The sequence below is a fragment of the Mustela erminea genome, chromosome 16 (genome assembly GCF_009829155.1).
Source record: "Mustela erminea isolate mMusErm1 chromosome 16, mMusErm1.Pri, whole genome shotgun sequence".
In the NCBI taxonomy this organism is placed as follows: Eukaryota; Metazoa; Chordata; class Mammalia; order Carnivora; family Mustelidae; genus Mustela; species Mustela erminea.
In genome coordinates this window covers 81,534,590-81,557,786 of record NC_045629.1, presented here as the reverse complement: position 1 = coordinate 81,557,786, position 23,197 = coordinate 81,534,590, and the positions used below count along the sequence as shown (strand labels likewise).

Below are 23,197 nucleotides of genomic sequence, written 5' to 3'. Positions count from 1 at the left end.
TTTGGGTTCCAGTCTTCGTTGAGTCTTTTCCTTGCACGAGGGATGAACACGGACTCAGGAAGCGCTCTCAGACGCCTTCCTTTTGCCAGCGTGAGTGAACACCGGTCTGGGGGAGGGTTCTCGGGCAAAGGTCTTTTCTGGGCATGAGGTTGGCCTGAACCCCCAGGCTTGGCCATGTGGCACGCCTCGGTCAACAAAACATGTTCAGAAATGATGTGGGGCATTTCTGGGCAGAATTTTTTGGGACCACGGCAAGGTCTGTCGGAATCCCATCCCCGTCGGGGATCTTGGAGGCCCCTGGCAGGGGAGAACGTCTGTCGGCCGGGGTCTCCGAGGGACCTCAGTGAGCGGTTACCTGTCAACTCACCTGAGCTAGAAACAAGCCACTGATTTTTTAATTAAAAAAAATTTCTTGGTACGGCTATGTTTTAGTCAACTCAAGCTGGTACAAAATTCCCCAGACTGGGGCACTTAAGCCACAGACATTTACTCTCACATCTGGGGAGGCTGGAAGTCCGTGATCAGGATGCCAGCAGATTCAGTTCCTGGAGGGTTCTGTCCCTAGCAGTGGTGTCCTCACATGTCAGGGAGAGAGTGACTCTGGTCCCTTTGTCTCTTCCCGAGGTGTGTAATCCCATTGTGGGGCCCTGCCCTCCTGGGCTCGTCTAAATCTGATTACTTCCCAAAGGTCCCACCTCCCAATACCATCACACCTGGCAGGGGCTGCTTAGGGCTTCAACACGGAATTGGGGGAGACAGAAACATCCAGTCCATTCCACGCTGTGTGATGCATCCCATCCAGATCGGTCCAGAGACAGCTAGGACAGGGGCACGCTCTCTCCTGGGGTATAACCCTTTCCTTCCTGTCTGGCTCTGAGTCCCCTTAGATGCTCTCATTTTCCTTTGTCAGCTCTTTGGGGGCTCAGATATGACTGCGGATGCCCCTGTGCTCATCTGAAGGCCCCCCCCGCCCCCCCGCCAAGAAGCAGATGCCGAGATGCACTTGAACACACAGGACGGTTGTTACTGGGCAGGACGCCTGTGAGCAGAAATGGGAAGACATCCGAGAGAGTCAGCACCAGGCAGAGCTGACCCCGAGGGTAAAAGAAAGAGGGAGGGAGGAGGGACAGGAGGCCAAAGATCCAGCATCCTGCCCAGAAGCGGCAACAGACTGGAGGTGACGAGAGGCCTGACCCCAGGCCGTGGCCCGGACCCTCTCCCGCGTGCTCCCCGTGACAGCTGAGAGACGCACCCACTGGACACGCTGCAGGTCAGGGGGGCCGAGCGTGGGCCGCACGAGAACGGAAGAGGGTGGACGCGTTCGGGGCTGAGCCGGCGACAGTGTTGCTGGCGATGACCCAGGGATGCCGGCAGGAGCCCAGCGCCTCGGTCTGTGACATGGGAAGGCCCGGACCTCACCTTGGCAACCTCCAGGGCCCGGACCAGGAACTGGCCCAGCAGATGCTCAGTGGAACTTTGTGTCCAGAAAGAACGAACAAATCTAGCTCTGTTCTGTTCCCGATCAGCTCAGACTCTAGGGTCGAGGCTAGAAGAGACGAGGCTCTGGGGTGGAAACCAAGGAGGGCTCCCCAGGACCCACCCGGCCATCGCCCCCCACCTTCTAGCTGACCTCCCCCGGGCTCTTTCCGCGTGGCCTCCTCCTCCCCTCTCTCCTTCTGTTCGCTGCCTGGGTCTCCTGCTGCTGCCTGCCCCCTGCATGGTTCCGAAGCCCCCAGGACGGTCGTGTGGGAGCCCTCGTGCCCCCGTGCTTGAAGAAGAAGCAATAGCTTATGAGCGAGGGATGTTCAAGAGGAGAGACAGAGACACAACCAGCCCCACGTCCTCCAGGGCTCTCCTGGGCCGGGCACCCTGCAAAGAAGACCTCAGCTTGTGCCGCATGCCCATCTCACGGACGGGGCAACAGACTCACGGAAGGGAGAGATCCGAGGGCAGACAGCCAGGAGATGGAGAAGCCAGGATTCCAGTCCGGGGCCATCAGACTCCAAAGCTCACCTGTTTTGCACTAGCTCTGCCTAAGTTCGGAGACGGCGCCCATCACCCTCGCACGGACCGGCCAGGAGCCTTCGCTCTGCCCATTCGTCAAGGGAAGGGCCCAGGGGTCAGAGCGCACGCAGTGCTGGTCATACCGCTGCCTCCGCCCCCCACCCACTCCCTTCGACTGGCACCAGCCTCGGGGGGCAGCTGTCCGTGTCTCCCAGGCCTCGGTGCCGAGATCCTGATGACGTCTCTGCAGGGGGATCCTTAGGATTGGGGGATTTGGTCTTCTTTGGTTTTATTCTATTTTCTATTTCTACTTTTTAGAGTTTGTGCAACAAGTAATATCTGTGATCAAGAATACGTAAATAAATAAAGGGGCGCCTGGGTGGCTCCGTCAGTTCAGGGTTTGCCTTCCGCTCAGGTCCTGATCCCAGGGTCCTGGGATCGAGTCCCCCATTGGGATCCCTGCTCAGAGGGGACCCTGCTTCTACCTCGCCCCTTCCCCCTGCTCGTGCTCTCTCTCTCTCTCTCTGCCTATGACAAATAAATAAATAAATAAATAAAATCTTAAAAAAAAAGAAGAAAGAATAAATAGGGCTCCTGGGTGGCTCAGTCGTGAAGCGTCCGTCTTTGGCTTGGATCATGGTCCCAGGGTCCTGGGATTGAGCTTGACTCGGGCTCCCTGCTCTGCGGGGACCTGCTTCCTCCTCTCGCATTCCCTCTGCTGTGTTCCTTCTTTCACGGTGTCTCAAGTAAATAAATAAAATCTTTAAAAAAAAGAATAAATAAATAAAAGGGACAGAATGATTTTGAAAAAATAGTCAGTGATTCAACACGCTCCGTTGACGGGATGACCGCGTCAGCACAGGGGCAGGGGCAGGGGCAGGGGTGTTGAGAGCTGGGACGCTTGCCGGTGCTGCAGGAACCACCGTGTGTCTGCCCTCACGTGCCGGAGGCCCGACAGCACCGGACCCTGCAGTGACTGCCCTCCCTCCCTCTGCTTACCCCAGATACTCCCAGTGCCCTCTGAGCAAGAGAGGCTTGGCAGTGGCCTCTGACGGGCGGGGGACGCAGCCTGGGCTCCCCAGCCCCAGTCTGCCGCCTTCAGAGTCATCAGAGCTGGACTCATGATTGCGTTAATTGGCCGTCCTTTTCCTGAGGTCCTTTCCCCCTCCAGGTCAGAGAGCTCCCCAGGCCCGGCGACCCTGTGCTGACGATGCCCCCCACCCATCCAGTGGGGAGTTAACATGGCTCCGTTCTGTCCACACAGTGCATGTGAGGCTTCTGAGTCGCTTCCACAGCCTGCGAGAATCCTCATGGTCTGGCCCTGTCTCCCATCCTGCTGGGGCCTCGGAGCCATCATCTCTGATCTCATCTGGGCCACCTTCCCCCAGGGACCACATTCTAGCTATGCTCATTTTCTTGCTCTTCCCCAAGAAGCCAAACCCCTTCCACTGACCCCAGGGCCTTTGCATCAGCTGTTTCCTCTGCCAGGATGCCCTCCCCTGAATAGGAGCACGTCATTCCGTGTCTCAGTTCAAGTGGTGTCTGCTCAGGGAGGACATGCCTGACCACCACACCCAAGTGTCCTCTGCCGACCCCACACGGTGCTGTCGCATGTTTTCTCATCGTCCTCCAGCTTCACCCGGCTGCTTCCCCAGGTTTGTGGTGGTTCACTCTCCCTGTAGGACATACTCCAGGACAGCAGGGGCCTTGCTGTTGGCTCCCCCACCCCCTAGAAGGCTCTGGAGACAAGACTGGATCCCTGAGCTGTGTAGACTGCCCTAGGCTCAGGGGACCCAGAAAGTAGATGGTGTCCAAGCTCTGCCGACGATGGGTCATGGACATGTCATCTGTCAAAGGAGGAAAGAGGTCTAATTTCCAGTACTCCTTCCAGCCCTGGGTGATGCAGGGACAGACTTAAGTCCTAGACTGGAGCCTACTATGTGCACATCAAGATACAACAAAGCCTTTTCCATGTTCAGCTGTGGGAGCTGGGAGTAGCCTGTTCCGTGGCCTGGGGACTGGAAGGCTAAGTCCGCCTGCTGGGAAGCCCTCTGAGGTCCCCCAGTCAGGCTGACCTTGACTATCACGGGCCCCATGGGACCGCTGGGTCTCTGACTCCAGACCACACCGTCTCCCCTCCACCTGGCAGAGCCCCGCACCCTCCTGTACAGAAAGCCCAGGCTGGCAGGTGGCGTTGGGGGCTAGAGAGCAGGTCAGAGGCAGAGAAAGTTTCTCAGAGGCGCCCAGGAGCTTGTACCCAGAGCGCCTGGCACTAGTTCAACCCAGTGAAAGTTTAGTCAGCCCTCTCTGTGCGGGGGACTCAGAGGGGATCCTGTCCTTAGGGAGCTCCAGGCCTAGAGCAGGGGACAGAGCAGAGAGCTGGGCGGGGAGGTCCATGCCCAGACCCAGCCTGGGGCCAGGAAGCTTTTTTGGAGTGGGGCCAGCTGAGCCGGAAGGGCCCCGCCCGCTTCCTCCTCCCCAAAAGTAGGCCTGCCATGATCCGAATAGTGCACCTGCCAGGCCCCAAAATAGCGGCCGTGTGCCTGGGGACCCGCATCGCTCTGTGAAGCCGCAGCCACCGCGGCTGTGTTTGAAAAATACCTTCTGCCACACAAAGGTGAAAACAGCAGAGGCGAGCGCCAGGCTTCTGAGAAGGGAAAACACTGAGACGCTTTCCAGGGGGATTGGGAAACTGTCCGCGCAGGCACCGCACGCCCGGGTGAGGGGCTCCAGTCCGCTCCCGCCGGGAGGGCCTGGCGGCGTGGCAGGGTCCCGGGGCCAGAACACGGTCCCGGGCGGGCAGGGCGCTGCAGGCAGCAGTGCGGCGCGGACAGGGGGTCCACTGGGTGGGCGCCGGCCTCCGCCAGGAGCCACCGCTCCCCGGGGCCCTTCATCCATTGGGCCGGCCCTTCTCTTGCTCACCCCCTCCCCCAGGAGGACACCCCACTCACCCCAGGTCACCCCCGGAGAAGGTAATACCTGCGGGTTTGGACCACGGTGGCCTGACTCCCAGGGACGCGTCCCACAGCCTGAGTACGACCGACCGAGGCCCCCGACCCCCAGAGGCGCCCCCAGGACAGAGGGCAGGCAGCCTGGTCCCACTGGGTGTGGACAGAGTCCCCCACCTGCCTATGGCTCTGCCCCTCCTCCGGGTGCCCCCCCCCCCAAGTGCAGGCTGAGTCCCACCGTGGAGCTCAGGTTCCCCTCTGGAACCCCGGGGAAGCGAGCTGCTGCCCCACGTCCTGTGGGTCCCGCGCCACAACGAAGCATTGTTCTCATTTATTTTCAGGAGCAGAGGGTTTTGATTTTTTCTTTTGCTTTATTCAGTATTATTATTGTGTTATTTATTTTAAGGAGGCAGGGGGCTGGGTTCCACACACGTCTCCTCCCTGTGAACATCAGATCATTCCAGGCACTGGGTGGTGGGAAACTGCCCAAGAGAGAGGTCGCCAGGGCCATTTCCGGGCCATGTGGGGTTGTTGTTCCCGAATCCATTTCATTAATCCAGTCAGCAAACACCCGGAGCCTCTGTCCTGCCAAGTCCCAGGGACCCGGCAGCGGAGGCGGGGCGCTGGGCCCTCCTGCTGCCCTGGGGGCTCTGCTGAGCCCGGGTTTAGAATAGCCAGCTGCCTGGGGCACCCTGCCGCGGAGGACCCTGTTCGGGAGACCCTCCCCGGGGGCCCAGGTTCTGGCGGCCCCGGGGGCCCCAAGCGGCAGCTGCAGGCTGGGAAGACTCCGGGATTCCCGCACTGACCCTGGCAGCACCTAGGCTCCTCGGGAAGGCGGTGGAGCTCTTCGCGGGCCAGGCCCACGTGGGGATGGGCCCCATTAAGACACCTGAAGTCCACTAACCACCCATCCTCTAATAAAGTGTGTGTGTATGTGTGTGTGTGTGCGCGCGTGCGCGCGCACCTGGAGCTTTGGAGGTGTCCTCGGCTTGAAAGACGGGCACCTTAGCCTGGCTTTGCCTCCCAGTGCTTCCTTTGTCCGCCACGTGCCCCTGAGTCTGGGAGGACTGGCTGGTTTGCCGTCTGTTAAATAAAGTTCCTGCTCTTAAACGTCCCCTCGCTCTGGGAGCCGGTCAGAGCCCTCCTGAGCCCCGACTCCCCACACCTTCTGTCCCTGCAGCAGTGTCGCGTGTGGACTCCCCGGGTGACTCTGCCCTCCTGGCCACAGTGGGACACCTCGCTGAAGTCTCTGAGACCCAAGAAATGCCGAGAAGGGCCCACCAGGGCTTGACGCCCTGGGAGGAGCCCTGGCCAGTTTGCAGCTCATGTACCCAGGTCGCTTGTCAACAGGTATCCGGGGAAGCTGGAGGTCTGACAACCCACGGGCCACAGGCTCTGACTGTCCACTCTCAGAACCACTTTCTCTGCCCCCTGACATAACGTTCTGGACCCCTGTGGGCAGACCAAGGCAGTTTCCCTTCTCCATCACTGGCTCTGCCTCTGGTATCTTAGGAGCCCATCTGCCTCCAGTCTGACCCTCACTATGTGTCACCGAACCCTGGGACTTATCTCGGCATCTTCTGGATTCAATCATGGAATCCACAAAATAACTTCTGACACCTGCTGTGTACCAGGGACTGGGCTCACTCTGTCTCTTCCTTCTTGTCCTTCCTGCTACCTTACTGGTCCGGCCCCTTGTTGCCTGTGCCTGGAGAGGCCAGGGCACAGCGCCCTAACTCCCACCCCACCCCCACCCCAAGGGCAGTGGCGCCATGGCTACTGTCCTAAGCTTGGACGACTGTCCTGAGCGGGGATGATGATGACAGTCTTGCAGAGCCGTCATGAGGACACAACACCCAACTCGGGCCCAGCATCCAGCAGGCGTTCAAGAAGCACGTACCCAGGATCAGCACAGCAGAGGGCCGTACGCCACTATCACGGCGCCACTCTCCTGCTCAAGAACCGACCATGGCTCCCTATGTCCTCTCATGTTGTGTGCAGGCTCTTCTTTGTCATCTCCGCGGAGGCCAGACTGGTGACGGCCTTGAAGGGAAACAGGTCAGTGCTGGGCCCAGGATGAGCCCTGTGTACATGCCTGTGTTCAAGATCCTCTCGGCCAAAGACAGGGCTGGGATCGATTAGCAATGTCTGCCATGGGCAGAGGCCCAGGGAAGGTCGCCCATCTACTCGTTCCAGTCCTGGGGGCCCTTGACCACCCCCCCCCCCCCGCAGACCCCGTCCCCACCCCTTCCTCTGCCTGAGCCTCTCCCGTAGCATCTTCTCCCTCTCCATCTACGTCTTTCTTGCTCTTTCTCCTCTTCCCTCACTGCACTGGACCCCCAGTGACATCAGAGTCACGGCCTAAAGTGTGGGGACCTACAGGATCCTGGCCGGCAGCCACATCTGTCATCTGCACAGCACGCTTCCCTCTCTGTTCTGTGCATCTACGTCTTCCTGCTTTCCTAAGAGAGACCTCATGTGGGGCGATGACCTCAGACCTGCGGGTGAGTGAACCTGACCCTGCCCTTTCATTGCCATCAAGCGGTGCACCTGCTGGCTACCTGCCAAGCGGCAGGCCCTGCTCGACCAAGACGAGGCAGGCACAGCCCTCACTCGAGGAGCTGAGTCCGGCAGGGGAGATGGGACAGGAGTATGTGCAGGGACACGGGAGCCTCGGCCAGCCTGGGGACCGGGGAAGCTCCTGGAGGACGTGCTGCCGCAGCTGAATCTTGAAAGATGAGCAGATGAGAGCCCGAAGAGGACAGGGAAAGGTACGCAGGCAGAGGGAACAGCATGAACAAGGCACAGAGGTGCTGGGTGCTGTGAGGACCGTTGTGCTGAAGGCTGCCCCGCAGGAGGGGGGATGGAGGCAGGGGCTGAGGGTGCTGACGCCGAGGGTGGGCCGAGGTTTGGCCAGGAGCTCCTGGAGGGTTTTCAGCGGGGGAGTGCAAGAGCCTGCGTGCTCAGAGGTAGTTGCAGGCAGAGGAGAGAGGGGCTACAGGCCGCCAGGACCCGAGCTGGAGGAGGGGTTGCCAGTGTGGGTCCAGAAGTGGGATCCAGGCTTCCTACCCCTCTCTGCCCAGCAACCCGGGCTGGGGTCGTGGTTCCCAAAGAGTGGCTTGGGACCTGGCTCTGAGGCCAGCTCTGTGCCCAGAGGCAGATTCCGTGATCCAACCAATCTGGGAAATGCTGTTCACAGCACTCCTGTCTGGGCCCACGGTGCCTGCTGGCAGACTGAGGGCTCTGAGAAATCCTGAATTTTCCTGTTGAACCAGCGTCCCCAGTGCGGCCAGAGACACTTCCCCGGGGACATGCTTATTCATATCCCAAAGAGTCTGGCAAGCTCCTGGTGGACCTGGCTGCTGCTTACAGAGCGCTTCCCTCTGGCATTAGCCCCTGCTGGGGGCTTCAAGTGCAGACATGGCCCATGAGCCATCAGTGAGGGCTGGTAAACCTAGGGCTGCAGGGAGGAACCCAGAGTGCTGGCAGTGGCCCCCAGGGAAAGGGGAGGATCCCATCACAGCTTTCTCTTCTCTCTATTTGTGACTGGGGCCCAAGGGGCTTACTGCCTCACCTTTCTCATCTGCAAAATGGGGGCAACGATTCCGCCTCCTCTGCCTCTTTTCAAAGATGGGGGCGTTAACATGTCAAGGCGTGAGCAGCACCACAGAGATGTGATGATCTGGAAGCCTCGGCCGTCAGTCCTGGGCCAGCACTGGTGAGTATGCCCAGAGGCACACGGGCACCAGCCCCGGAGCCCAGCCAGCACACTGTAGCTCCCTGCCTTCCGCCAGCAGCAGGATGGGTTTCACGGAGTGCTGCTGCGGAAGGGCTGGGCTGAGAGTCGATTCCACTCCAGCTCACCAAGTGGGGCCAGAAAACACTGCTTGGCTTCTCTGGATAAGATGGGGTCATACTCCTCAGCCCCTAGAGGCTAAGAATATGCCCAACGCATGTAGAGAACCTAGCGAACGAGTAGGCAGGAGAAAGAGAGTTATGAGCCATGATGTTCTTTGGTATCTGATCAAAGACAACTGTTTTTACTAAAGAGGACACTGAGGTCCAGGGAGGCCCAGTGACAGACCACTGGAGGAGCACAGACAGGACGCCAGCGGCACTGGTCAGCCCTGAGTGGCCTAAGCCGCACAGAGAATGCATTGCTGCCCCAAATCAGGCATCTCTTTCTTGGGTGCGGAGATACTTTCCTGCCCACCCCTCCAGGCCCCTACTTCGCTCTAGCTCCTCTTAGAGATGCTTTCCCAGGGAGCTCCTCATTGGTTGGGAGCTGAGCCCCGCCCAGCCAATCTGTGGGGTCAGGGGGAATCCTGGGCTCTCATTGGCCACAGCGGAGCTCCAGATCCACTCCTGTCTGGGCTGGAGCTGGTGCTCCCAGAACCGTGGAAGTAGCGAGAGGCTTGGGCTCCCCAGAGGCATGGTCACTGCTCTAACCTCTTTGTGGCCTGTCAGTGGTACCAGCCACACTGCTAGCTGAGCGAGTGCGGCGGAGAGCGCTGGGGACACAGTGCTGGGAAGACTCGCCAGAGCCAGGTTCTGCTTCACGGAGCTCGCGTCCACCTGTAGGTCAAGACCATGGGAGGGATGTGGGGTGCAGAGAGGGCTGTGTGGGAGCCCGTGTGTGTCCTCCTCCAGCCCTCAGGATCCCTCCCCGAAGTCTGGCTCTCTGGGCTTCTTTTGAGTCCAAAGGCCATATTTTGGGAGAAAAGGAAGAACCAAGGTTTTTGTCTTGTTTTGTTTTTGGAGAGGTTGGGCTGTGGCTATCCAAGGCGCTGTGACTTTGGGGTCAGAAGGGAGCTGGAGCTGTTGAAGGAGGTGCTGGACGGAAGCCGGCAGAGGCTCAGGAGTGGTTTCTAGATGGTAACTGTCCGGTGTCCCCGGGCCGTGTTCCCATCTGCAAGACAAGCAGTTGGGAGTTACTCTCCCAAGTCCCTTCCAGGAGCTCACAAACGGGGCCGTTTTCCAGCAAGGCTGTGTGGAAGCCGAAAGAGAGTGGCTCTCCACAGAGCTTGGGGTCTGTCTCTGGGGAGCATCCCGCGCGCCCGCCCCCTCCCCGCCCCCGCCCCTGCGGGCAGGACAGCCCGGACTCCCCTGCGGAGTCGGCTCAGAGCGGGGACACCTGTGGGTCGGAGTCCAGTGCCCCCTGGCGGCGCCGGGGCGGGCGGGCGGCTTCCGGACGGCCGAGGCCCGACGGTTGTGACTCAGGGGTGGCGCAGGGCGGCAGGAGGCCCAACTGGGGTTCCGTCGTGGGCCGAACAGCGGCGCGATTAATTACCAGCTGCAGGAATCCTTGTCGCCCGCTCACGGTGACTCACCGGGAGGCCAGGCGCATTCGCCTAGCGCAGGGGCCTCGGTTTCCAACGTGAATTCCAGGGGAGCACCTGCTTCGGGGGGACCTCCCGTTCCCTGTGCCTAACGGCGCCGGCTGACCCAACGTCAACCCGACAGCCCGGATGTGGCCCCCAGCTCGGGCCCACTTGTCCATAGGGCCGGGGGCGCAAGCACCCATGAGTCCCAGAAACAGGGTGGAGAGCGCCCCAGCAGGGGAGCCTCCGTGAGGCATAGGGTTCCCAGACTCGCCTGGCCCCCAGTGCCTGCGGATGGGGAGCCCGGAGCAGCGCCCGAGGGGGCGACCCAGAGGGGTCCGAGCTCCGGAGCCGGCGAGCTGCGCGAGGCTGGGTCCATTCCCTGGCCTACTCCGCGGTGCCCTCAGCCACTCCTGCCCGCTGTCTTGGACAGCCGCCGGGGGGCGTCCCTTTCCCCAAGTCGCCACCTCTTCTTGGCTGGAGTCCAAGGTTGGTCGCCAGACCCAGAGAAGGGGAGCCCTGGGTCTCGGCACCTTCAGCCTACCCATTGGGAGCTCCACCGCTCAAGTGAGGGTTAAGGGGGTCGGTGATCCAGGGAAACTCCTCGACGACCTGAGGGGGACTGAGGGAAGCGGGCAAAGGTGGCTGATGTGGGAAGGGGATAAAGCCGGTCTTCCGACTCAAAGAATAGCTGCGCCCCTGCCGGAGCCTGGGCTTCCCTCCCTGGGCTGGTCGGGAGTGGGGCCATCGCGAGGCGCCATGTGCAGGAGGAGGGGCCAGGATCATGTTCTGGGTACACCCGGCGCCCAGCCTCGGGGAACCGAGGAATGTTTCTGGGAAAAGCATCAGGGAGGGGACCAGGAAGGGGGAATGCGGCAACCTTCCCTGAGGCCCGGACCCCAAAAGTGGCGGCCGGTGCCAGGCTCAGCACTCTCCGGATAAGGGCTCTGGATCAGCAGGTGCTGGGCCACCTGTCCAGCGACCCGCGCGGGGGCTGAGGCGGCCCTCGGGACCCCAGCGCGCGATGAGGAGGTGCGCCCCGGCAGGGACACGCGGCCGCGCCAGGTGGCTGGCCCCGGGGAACGCCCTCCCCTCGTGCTCTCGCCACCCCCCCCACCCCCAGCCTCGCCCGCCCCGATCTCTCCTCTCCCTTAAGCTGCTGGTCGGCCTTCTCCGGCTGAGTCCCGTCTCCTCCCCCAGGCACGGTTCTCCCAAACTGTCCGCCTCGCGTGGCAGCAGGCGCTCTCGGGGAGCTGGGCGACAAGGACCCGAGCAGCCTCATTTATCCTCCCATCCCCCGCCGAAACCTGCTGGTGGCTCCGCCTCCCGCCCCCACTCTGGCAACACCCAGGCCTCGGCCCGCCTCCGCCCCCTCCCCAGCGGCACCGGCAGCCCCTCCCTGGCTCCCTCCGCGTGCGCCGCGCGCCGCGCTCGGTCTGCAGCGGAGCCGCCGCGGCCGCCTCGCCAGCTGGCTGGGGACCAGGCGGGAGGTGGCGCGCCCGGGAGGCTGCGGGAGGGAGGGAAGAAGGGAGGGAGGGAGGCCTGGCCTCCGCGTAGCCCGGCCCCCGCCCCCCGCGGCCCTCCCGCCGGAGCGAGGTGCCACGCGCGCGCGCGCGGGCGCGCGCGCGCGCACACACAGGCGCGCACACACACACACACACACACACACACACACAGGCACACACACACGGGCACACACGGACACACATACGCACAGACACACGCACACACACTCGGCTCCCTCCGGCGCGCACGCACGCAGCGCCCCTGACAGACCAGCGCAGCGGCCGCCTCCCCGGACGCCCGGACGCCGGAGGGCCCCGACCCCGGCGCGGCTCATGCGCCCGCGCCCATCCCGCAGCTCCGCGAGGCCCGCGGGACCCCTCCCGCCACCGCCGCCGCCGCCGCCTCGCCCGCCGCCCCCGGAGGAGCGGGCTGGCCGACCGCCGCCGCGCCGTCCCCCGGCCGCCCCCGAGGCTGCTCTGCCGCGGGCCCTGCCGCCCTGGGGCCGCGCCCCGCTCCCGCGCCTCGGGGGCTGAGCGGAGCAAACTTCACGGACCGGCCGACGCCCGGCGGGGACCCCGCCGCGCCCTTGCGCGGCCGGGTGGGCGCGGGGCGCTCGGACCTTCGGGCATCGGGCTGCCCCGCCCGCTGCACCTGCTCGGCCCCCTCCCCGCCTGCTGGGGACTCCGGAGACGCCGCCACTTCGCAAACTTTTCCACCCCCCCTCGAGGGGGGGGGCGAGGAGGGCTGAAGGGGAAGGAGGTCCCGCGAGGCGCGCGCAGACCTGCGGGCTCCTAGCTGGGCGCCGCCGCCCGGGAGCCGGACCCGGAGGGGCGCGGGCCCCGGCGGCCGCCCTCCGGCCGCGCTCCGGCTCCCGCTCCCGCCCCTGCTTTTCCGGCGGGAGCGGGGGGCGGGGTGCGGAGGGCAGCGCGGCCCGCGCGGTGCCCAGCGGGGCCGCCGTGCATGGCCCTGCGCAGTGGGGCGGGCTGCTTCGGCCGGGTCTGGCGCAGGGTGTCGGGGCTCCCGGACGCCTGGCCCCGGCGCTCGAGCAGCCTCCTGTGCCTGTCCGCCTTCTCGCCCGAGCCCGGGCCCGCGCCGCCCCTGCCCCGCCAGCCGCCTCGCGGTGGCGGCGGCTGTGGCGGCCCCGGCGGAGGGGGGCCCCCCCCAGCCTCCCCGCCCCCCGCCTCCCCGCTGCTGCTGCTGCTGCTGCTGCTGCTGCTGCTGCCGCCGCCGCTTACAACTTGGAGGCGGCGGCGGCGGCGGCGGAGGAGGCGGCGGCGGCCGCCGGGCGCTGCAGTGGGACGCGCGCGGCTGCGAGCCTGCGGGACATGCCCCCCGCGCCGGCTCCTTGCTGGCGGCCATGAAGAGGCAGAACGTGCGGACTCTGTCCCTCATCGTCTGCACCTTCACCTACCTGCTGGTGGGCGCCGCCGTCTTCGACGCCCTCGAGTCGGACCACGAGATGCGCGAGGAGGAGAAACTCAAAGCCGAGGAGATCCGGATCAAGGGGAAGTACAACATCAGCGCCGAGGACTACCGGCAGCTGGAGCTGGTGATCCTGCAGTCGGAGCCGCACCGCGCCGGCGTCCAGTGGAAATTCGCCGGCTCCTTCTACTTTGCCATCACGGTCATCACCACTATAGGTAAGGGCTGGGCGCGCCGCCGCCGGGCTCCCCGCGCCCCGGGAGGAGTCCGGGGAGGCGGCTGAGCGCGCGGCGCAGGGCTGGGTGCGGGGCGCCGAGGGTTAAACGCAGCCCGTCGCCGGGGGGGGGCCCTCCCGCCGCGCCCCCTCCTCTCTCCGGAGCCCCCGCCTCTCCTGCGCCTCCGAGCCTCTCCCCTCGCGGACCCCACCCGGAGCTGCGCTCCGCGCCGGTGTCTGGGCCGGGCGTGCGAGCCCCGAGCGAGCGTGCCGGAGCCTGGAGGGCGGAGGCGCCACTTTTGCGAAGAGAGTGGAGCGCTAAGAATAATCCCAGAGCAGACACCCACCCACCCACCGCCCCAGCGCGGGCTGGGCTGCGCGGGGTTCCAAGCCTTACACTTACTACCTCTCCGGGACTTGGAGAGGGCCGGCCTGGCTCCGCGGCACGGAGAGGGACTCCGGCGGCGGCGGGGGACCCTCGCAAGGCTCGTCTTGTCTGAGCCCAGATTTCAGCTTTCCTCCCTCCTGGCTCCTCTTGGAATTCTGGAGCCTAGTCGTGCCAGGACCCCGGGGGTGGGGGCTGGGGAGGAGAGTTTGTTCTCTGGTGATTGGGGTGGGGGTGGCAGCCAGGTGAACGGCTCTGAGAGGGCAGTGGAGGGCGGGAGGAGGGCAGAACCTGTCCACCCCCGGGCCGTGCTGGTGGGGAAGGCAAGTGTGCCTGCTGCCCGGAAACTGGGAAGGTTCAGCCCTGGTCTGGGGAGGGAGTCCGGTTGGTGCACCCTGGGACTCCTGTGGCTCCCTCTCCCAGGGCACTTCCACCTCTGAGAGGTGCCTAGGGCAGTGCCCCCACTGAGGTCAGGGGGTTTGGAGAGCCTGCAGGTGTGACATTTTGAGACCCTTGGGAACTGGATCAGGTCACTTCGCCCCGGTGGATGTGGCAGTAGGGAGGGTGGCATCTCTGTGGTTTCCGTGGTTTGCAACTTGTCCCCCCCGCTCACCCCCCCCCCCCCGCCCCGTGGCACCCTCCTTCTGCACGGACATCTCCGTGGACCTGTCAGGGCCACTGTGTTGGCTCCCGTGGCCTCTTTTCTGGGCCAGTCCAGTTCCCTGTGCCCCCTCGCTGTGAGACGAGGCCTCCTCCTGCTCACACTTCTCTCCTTCCTGCGCCCTGAGTCCTTTGGATCTCCTTCTCTAATTTCCCCCTTGCTATTTTTCTTTGTCTGGAAAGCTCTGCCTGCTGAAAAAGCAGGATTGCTCAGTACCATATGCAACAGGAAGCGCCAACACAGGACGGCCTGTCTCGGCTTCTTGGTGGAGAAGACTTTGTAGGGAGTCATCTTGTCTGAAATGTTTAATTCATTGGTGCAGGTTTTTATGTTTTCGGAAGGAAACCACTCTTCTGTTGTCTACGTAACCAGCTCTGGGCCCGCCGGCCCCACGCGCTTGCCCCCCCCCCCAACCCCCGCCGCCAAAACGCAGAAAAGCCCTTCCCCCCCCACCCGTGCTTCCAGCCTCTGGAAGGGCCCGGCAGTCCTCGCCGTCATGCTTGTCTTCCAACTTGCAGCCCGAGCCGCGGTCACAATGTCCGGGTGCACGTGGTGGTGATCCTGGGGGTACAGGGTCCCACTGGCTGTGAGCCCGAGGGCGAGACATATGCCTCCAGCACTGACGGCCCCGGGGGAGAGACCCATCCTTCCCTAAACATGCCTTTAGTGATCTAGCCCCAGAGCAGGTGACATCTGCGGGCACACCAGCCCCAGGACTGACATGAGCCCTTGAGACCCGTGGCTGGTCTCACGGGCTGAGCTACAACACCGAGGAGAGGACTGGACGGAAAACCAAACCTCAAGATGCTCCCATTTACCTGAGAAAGGAACTAGGGAGACTGACAAGGTTCCCATCAGGGGGTGTTTATTAATCCTTATTGGTAGGTCCAGGCACGTGCTTCCAACACTCAAGGCTCCAAAGAGAAAAGTCAAGGAACGTGTGGCCAGATGGAGGCCGTTAGTTCAGCGGGGCGCGCGGCTGGGCCTCCTGCCGTCCAGGACCGGAGCAGCACCTGACGGCTGTGGGTCCTTCTCTCTCCCTTCCTTGAGTTTCCACCCGGGTTTCTGGAAAGAAAGCTTGGAATGCGTGTGTAAGGACAAGGAAGAAAACGCTGCCTTTACTTAGCTTCCCCGACCTGAGCTTGGAGCCCAGGGAGCTGGCTTGCAGCCCAAGTCTGGTCACCCTGGAGGACCCAGACAGGTCATTTCTCTTTTCCCAGTGCGTTTTCCGCACCTGTGGAAGGAGCCGGGGACAGTGCTCACCTGCCAGGTAGAAGCTGAGGGCTGGTGGGCCCTGTGGTGCTCACCACTGCCTGCAGGGCACCCTGTGCGCAGTAGGTGTGAATCCACGCTCCCCTACAGAGGCCAAGTGCATGCCGGCTGCCTTAGGAAAATGTTTAGTAGGAGAGCTCAGATTTACAGGAAACAAAGCACCTTTCTAGCTAATTCTGTTTGTTTTCTTCTTTTTTAATATAAATGCAAATTAAGGTCCTCCTAGGCCTAGAACAAAAACCAGCCCCAAGCCAGGCCCTCCGAGGAGCTGTCTCCTATTGGACAGGGATATTAATGAGTCAGGTGAATCTTCACGGGTGTTCTTATTTTTAATCTAACCTTGAGCGATTTCTTGAGCACGCTGCAACTTTGAGCCCAGTCAGCGAGGCAGGCGGGCTCCGGTGGCACTCGTGGTCCGTAAGTGAACTCCGCTTCTCGGATGCAGTTACTAGCTCACTCTCGGAAATGGATTTTAAAAACGATATAATTAGCACTTTGCACTGGATCCGTGGCCGCACCTCCCCGCGAGGGAGAGCACGTAGGCCCCCCCCACCCCCGCCTCGGCTGTCAGGCACCGGGGGCGGAGGGGGGGGGACACAGATCCAGCGGGCCCAGAAAGGGCAGGCTCCGCACAGCCGGCCGTGGCTTCCAGGCGCTGCTCCTCTGAACCTGTGGCTTCTGACATTTGTGGCGTTTGAAGCCACCTGCGGGGCTGCAGCCCCTGTTGAAGATGGGAGCCCCCCCCAACACACACACACACAACGCCATACCCTAATCTGCTTAGCGGGATGGTTGGAAGTCGCTGCCCCCAGGCCCAGGGCCTGGCTGGAATCCCCCTGCCCAGAGCAAAGTCGGAAAGGACCGCTCTGCCCCAGGGGCAAACCAGTAACCTTCCTAGAGGAGGTGCCCTGGGCCCCAGCTGCCCCAAGGCCAGCGCTCCTCTGACTGCAGAAGGTATCTCCGTGACGCTTCTGTGTTGACTCTAACATCTGTGACCTCGGTTGTCAGCCCCTTGAGGACCATGAAAGATGGAGAAGCCCCACTTAAATTCACATCCCATCTACAGGGCCCGGAGGACCAAGGACACTGGTCTGAGTAGGGGGGATGGAGGTGGGGAAGGAGATGGGAGGTTTTGGTTTTGGCTACAGTTTGGAGGAGCAGTGTCTCTCCGGGTCCTTGGGGAGCATCCAAAGCCGGGCCGGTGGCCCTGGGGCGCCGGGGTGACTGGCTCAGGAGGCAGGGTCTGCGGGCTGGGAGTGGGGCAGACTCTGGGAATAAGTTCTGGGGCTCCAGTACGTTCCTTGCTTAAGGTCCCCTGCCGGCAGCAAGTGGGAGCCCCGAGGGGCATCTCCAGGTTCTCACTGGCATGTGGAACCTGAATGGGGCTTCCCCGTGGTGGAGAGCGGGTCGCGGTGTTTTCTGGCACTCCTGGGTGTAGTTTCCAGTGCAGAGTTTACGCTCTCGCTGTGCGCCTGCCCTTGCCTTGTCTGCGTTGCCTCTGAGACTCTGGGGACAGGCTAGATGACAAGATAAGGCCTGGCCTTGAGGCAGGAGAGGAGCTGGAAACCCAGACTGCTGGTCGTGCTCCAGCGTGAGGAGTAGAGAGAGCAGTTCACCCGTCTGCGCCCTGGGTGCGGGATGCCCAGCGGGAGTGCTCCCCCCGGGGAGGGCCCTTTGTGTCCTCCTGGCAGGTCCTCACCCTCCAGGGAGGCTTGGCCTTCCCCTCTGCCACCTGCTGCCTCCCTGAGCTGCGCCCCTGCTCCTACGCCTCCCCCTCTGTCAGCACGGGGAGGGGGGCCCCAGGAGAACTGTGTCTGGACCCCCATGCACCCCGCGCCTGCAGACCCGGCCCACGGTGGGCATCTGGCCTGGGAACGCGAGGTGGACGCAGGCCCTGAGGGCCAGAGCAGCAGGTGCCGCAGGCAGCAGCGCACACACGCGTGCGCTCATCTCCCCTACCAGCCGGCCGGGACCACTGCCGCACTTGCTGGATGAGAAAACTGAGGTGCAGATTCAGCAGCACAGGGAGGCAGAGGGCCGTGAACTCCGTGATACCCCGTGGGCTCCTGCCGTGGCGCTGTCCCAGGAGCCCAGGGTGGGCCTGTGGAACATTCCGTGTGCACCTTTCTGCCTCTCCCTGTCACTGCGCCGCTCAGGAGATCTGCGGGGCGAGACCCCGGTGAAGGGCCTGCGCTGGCACACGGGGGGCCTGGACCCGAGGGGTGGCGCTCCCTTGTCCTTTCCTGTGTGGCCACCGTCCATGGGCAGGAGCCCTGCGAGGCTGTGGCTCCTCCTCCTCCTCCCCCAGGCCCTGCCTGGACCCGGCCTCGCTCGAGGTGGCACTGGCCCTCCAGTAAACACTGCCTATTTATAGTCGTGGCGGAGGCAGAGACCTGAGGTCCCTTCTGACTCCGGGGGACATGAAAGAGACGGCAGAAGTGTATGCAGGCTCCTAGGGAGGGCTCGGAGCAGGGAAGGTGTCAGAGGAGACCAGGGTTCCAGCTCTCGCTGCCAGGACCTGCTCTTCCCTGCGTCGTCCCGCAGCTCGTCCGGGGGGCAGAGCAGCAGCAGGGGGGAAGCAGGAGAGCAGCAGCAGGGGGGAAGCAGGCCTCAAGGGCGGCTCTCCTCTTCCTCCCCAGGCCCCTGGGCTCACACCTCCCGCCACCCGTCCCGTGCCCTCACTCCCTGGGTCCTCCAGGCACCTGTTTGTCCCTGCTCTGTGCACCCTTGCGTGCGTACCGCGTCCTTGCGACACTCACCCTCTCGCTCACTCCCTCATTGACTGCTCCGAGCCTCCCCGCGTCCCCTCGTCCGGGCCTGCTCACTCCTGCGTCACGCGGGTTTGCCCCTCTCCTGCTCCGGTCTGGGCGGGGGGAGGAGGCACGCGGCTGTGAGTGGGCGCAGGGCCCCCACCAGCATCTCCATCAGTGCGAGAGCTTTGATGCTGGGTCTCCAGGGCCTGCCGGCCCCATGTCCCTCCTCAGAGGCTCTCAGCCAATCCCAGGCACTTTCGATTTTTAAAAATGCTTATCGAGGGGCATCTGCGTGGCTCAGTGGGTTAAGCGTGCGACTCTCGGTTTCGGCTCAGGTTATGATCTCGGGGTCATCAGGGTGAGCCCCAGGTCGGGCTCTGTGCTAAGGGGGTGTCTGCTTGGGACCCTCCCTTGCCCCCTACCTTGCCCCCTGCACACGCACTCCCCCCCCTTTCGAACAAATAAATGAAAATCTTTAAGAAATATTTATTAAATTATAATGTTTGCACAGAAAAATACACTTAAACGACAAGTGTATTGCTCAGTAATTCTTTTTTAATTTTTTTTAAAATTTCAGGGTAGGATCTAGTGATTCACCAGATGCACGTAGTGCCCGGAGCTCGCTTCCTCACGTGCCCCTCCTCGCCCGTCCCTCGGTCTCCCTGGCTCCCCATCCTCCGTCCCCTCCAGCAGCCCTCACTTGTTCTCCAACTCTAGCGTCTCCTACGGTTCGCCTCCCTGTTTTTGGTTTTTTTTTCCCTCCCTTCCCCATGTTCATCTGTTTTGCTTCTTAAATTTCACGTATGGGTGAAGTCATACGCCGTGTGTCTTTTTCTGACGGACTTATTTCGCTTAGCGTCCTACCCTCTAGTCCCATCCACGTGGCTGCCAATGACAAGGTTTCATTCTTTTTGATGGCCGAGTAATATTCCCTTCTACATGCATGGGGACATATATGGCGATCTTGTTTCTCCATTCCTCTGCCGATGGGCATCTGGGCTCTGTCCACAGTGTGGCTGTTGTGGACACTGCTGCTCTAAATATTGGGATACAAGTGACTCTTTGAATCAGTATTTTCATATCCTTTGGATAAATACCTTGGTTGTAGGGTCACTCCATTTAACTCCAGGCTGTTTTCCAGAGAGGCCGCACCCGCTCGCATTCCCACCAGCCGTGCCGGAGGTTCCCCTTTCTCCGTGTCCTCGCCAGCATCTGTCGTTCCTGATTTGTCCGTTTCAGCCGACCTGACCGGTGTGAGGTAGTGTCTCACTGTGGTTCTGATCTGTATTGCCCTGATGCCGAGTGACGCTGTATTGCTCAGTAATTCTCACAGACAAGCCATGTCCTTGTCACCAGCACTCAGGTCAAGACATAGGATTACCAACAGCCCAGAGCGTCCCTCGCCAGTCAGCTTCTTTTTGAATGTCTCAAGCGACAAGGAGCTCATTACCTCGCATGCAAGGCAGTGGTGTGTATGTAGATGAAAGACGAGATTATTGCGTGCGGTTCTGATGTGGTGGGGCACCATGTGCAGAAGGGGTGTGTGCCTGTCAGGGGGGTGTTCTTTCAGAGGGGTGACCAGTTTCATGGTCACGTGAAGAGGGGTGAGAAAATCTGCATGCAGACACTGGAAGTTGGGAGGCCCGGCCCAAAAGAGGAGAGGGAACTCAGCCCGTGCATGTGGAGGTGCAGTGAGTGGGGGAGCGTGTGTTGAGGTAGTCCAGGGTAGGACGCGCACAGGGAGCCCGGAGAGACAGGCCGCCGGCCCCAGGGACCTGCCCCTCTGAGCTAGAGCACACGCAGCCCTGCCCTCTGTTTCCACCAGCCTTGCCAGAGCCCCAGGAATTTGGGGGCGAGGGCAGCGGGTGGGCCTGGCTGATAAAGGAGGGGCAGTCCGCACTGTGGGGAGTCGCACGGGCAGCAGTGCGGTTCAGATGAGGGTCCCCTTCACCCAGGGGACGTCCTCCTCCATGCCAGCTTTGGGGGCCGGGGGCTTGGTGTTCATTTCATCAAGGGATTTTGCTCGAAGACCCCTCTTCCTGCCTGTCCCAACCCTGGGATCTCTGCCGGTAGAAGGTTCTCCCTTTCCAGCTAAGGGCACCCAACCTGTAAGCTTACAGGTCTCCGAAGAAGGGGTGATCCAAGCTTGGTCTGCCTTCTGTCCCTAACCGATTTCAGGGACTCGGAGGTGGTCCTAAGCCCCTGAGTTTCTCCCAGTCACCCCTCCTTAAGCCTGGTCCTTCTCCTCTGAGCCACTTGGGTCTGTGTGTGTGCTCTCCAGGTCTGGTCGGACCGCCAGGGAGAGCAGACCATCCCCCCTGCCATTGTCAAGGTCGAGGTCCTTCTTTTCATGCCCCCGCCAGGCGTGCTCACGGTCGCCTTCCTGGGCAGCCCCTCCCTGGGCTGACGGGCCCGGAGCTTCTAGTTCGTGCAGACTTCTCTGTCCTCCTCAGCGGCAGGCTCTCCGTCCTTGCGCTGGTGTGAACCCAGGTCCAGTCTCGGATGTCGATCTCTGAACGAAAAAGTAGAATCCTGCACTGCGGACCCAAAGAAGAGGGGATGGTTGGTGGGAGAGGGGGCAGCGGTGGGGAGAGAGAAGAAAATTCTGGAGCGAGCCCGAGAGTGTTGGCCCGGCCCGGCAGCACGTCGTGAGCAGCAGTCGGCGCCGAGCGTTCCCCGGACGGTCTTTCCAGGCTGGGGGCCACTGCCCCACCCCTGCTCTTGCCTGGGTTTTCGGGGGTCAGCCGGACCTCCAGCAGTGAGGAGACCTGCCCCGGGGGATAGCCACGGGCCAGCCCTGAACTGTCCTCGCCCTCCTCGTGGGCCGGGCCCTGCGAGGAGCCAGCGGGGGGCCCTGGTGAAGGGTGGGGTCAGACTGGAGGAGGGGGCAGTGTGACCGGGGGCGGTGGTGGAGGTGGGCACACCTTTGGTGTGGCAGGGGGGATGCTGGGCCTGGCATTCTGAGGCTGGGGGAGGCGGGTCTGTGCCGCACCTGTGGCCGCAGCCTCCCCGTCCAGGTGACCCCAAGCGCTTCCTGGGACTGAGCCCAGAGGGGCTCGGGGAACAGGGAGATCCTGGCGTCCTGTGGCCTCAGTCCTGGTCATGTCCATTAGGCCTCAGCTCCCTCCTCTGTGAAGCGGAACCACAGAACTTGGCGTGTGTTGCTGTGAACCCTGAGCACACACCTGGGAAAGGCCTGACCTGCACCTGGGGCTTTGGGTCCTTAGGAGGACATCCAGGTGGATGCCAAGCTGTCGTGTGCGTGAAGCGGGGAAGTTGTCAGGTGCGGCCCATGCCCTTGGGGACATCCGTCTTTAGCCGTCGGATGGATGACGTCGTGACGCTGGCCCTCACGAGGGGTCTCGCCAGCTGCAGAAGGAGGTCGTCAGCGCGGGGGGCCAGGCTCGTGGGCTTTCGGGGCCGCGGTGTGCAAGCCCGGCGGTTCAATCCCCAGCCTGTCCCTGTTGAGAAAGTGTGGCTTCCTGGGATGTCTGCCACCACGACCCGCTTTGGGAAAGCCCATGGCTCCCGGCTTCCCCTGCTGGTAGCCTGTCCCCTCTCGGCTCAGAGCCCTGTCCTCAGGCCAGAGCCCCTTCCGGTCCTCCACTTCCTGCCGTGTCTGCCCAGCCCGGAGCTCTCGCCTGCTGCCCGCTCTCCAGTTGGGCCTTGCCCTCCCCCGGCTGTCCTTCCCCGGCTTGGACAGAGGACTTGTCGCTGTGCCCCCAGCCCGCTGTGCCCCCAGCCCGCCGCAGCCCGCCGTCCTGGGACACCTCGCCGTCCTGGGACACCTCGCACACGCTGCCCTAGTTTTGTGTCTGTGCCAAAGCATCCGGGTAGACTCCTGAGCCCCCAGGGTGGGACTGGGCTCAGGGTCCCCAGAAGGTGTTTGGGGCGGGCCTGCTAGACCCTGAGCCACACCCCTGACCCCTGACGGCAGGACGCCTTAGGGCTGAGTGGCTCAGGGCACCATCGTCCCACTCGGTTACGTGCCCGCGGGGCCCCTGGGCAGGTGCAGGTCGGAGGCGGCCTCAGCCTTTTGAACTCGAGCTCTTGGTTTTAAAGGAACACGGCAAGTTAGGGGCCCGTCTTGCCACATGGGGAGCGTCCCACTCCTCAGGCTTCGATGTGTGATGTCGGTCTCCAGCATCACCACTAGTGACAGACCCACGAGAGAAAGCTGGGCGCCCGGTGGGAACAGACGACTGTCTGTGAAATGGCCTTTGACTGTCCCTGGGCCCCGGCCCGGGCTCTCCCTTCCACGCAGCCTGGCATGGTGCTCTCAAGGCGCTGAGACTGTCCTCGTGTCTGTCCCCTGCACACCCGTCAGAAGGTGACAGTGAGTGCTTGGGCTGTGCTGGCTCTGTGCACCTGAAGCCACTTGGTCCTCAAAAGGGTTGGTTGATGGACTGTCCGATGAAATGTCGGGAATAAGACACCGAGTCAGGGCCCTGGAACGGTGGTGAGCGTGTGCAGCCGGTGGCGGTGGGGTCTTTGGATCCTGTCGACCATTTGTCAGAGGTGTGGAGTGTAGGCATGTATCTGGGGTGCTGTGAGTTCCAGGGGTGGGCGGGGCCTGCCGGGAGGAGGGGAAGAGCCTGGGGGACCCCAGCCAGCAGGGGAGCCGTCCACATGGAGGCGGTGGCTGTAGCCCTGCCGTGGTCGTGCCCTGGGCCCCCAGAGTCCCCTGTGTTTGTGCACCTGCCCCTCCTGC

At 62.7% G+C, this 23,197-nt stretch overlaps 1 protein-coding gene and 1 long non-coding RNA gene across 6 annotated transcripts in view; one reads left to right on the top strand and one right to left on the bottom strand.

The window, feature by feature from the left end:
* Positions 1-5,322: 5,322 nt before the first annotated feature.
* On the bottom strand, positions 5,323-13,300 carry LOC116575190. 4 transcript variants are annotated; one of them, XR_004279647.1, is made up of 4 exons: positions 13,191-13,300; positions 6,853-9,861; positions 5,917-6,035; positions 5,323-5,605 (listed from the first exon to the last, which is right to left on the bottom strand). It is a non-coding gene; the product is annotated as an uncharacterized LOC116575190 (long non-coding RNA). The 4 variants fall into 4 exon arrangements; XR_004279645.1 differs by having other exon boundaries at positions 5,323-6,035; positions 6,853-6,995; positions 8,527-9,861; XR_004279646.1 differs by having other exon boundaries at positions 5,323-6,035; positions 6,853-8,916; positions 9,402-9,861.
* KCNK9 (potassium two pore domain channel subfamily K member 9) overlaps positions 13,040-23,197 on the top strand; it is an 83,847-nt gene continuing 73,689 nt past the window's right edge. For both annotated transcript variants that reach the window (XR_004279643.1, XM_032316440.1), the window contains exon 1: positions 13,040-13,419. Coding sequence is in view for 1 of the 2 variants with exons in the window: in XM_032316440.1 (XP_032172331.1) it covers positions 13,137-13,419 (283 nt within the window). In the remaining variant the exon portion in view is untranslated. The remainder of the gene's footprint in view (positions 13,420-23,197) is intronic.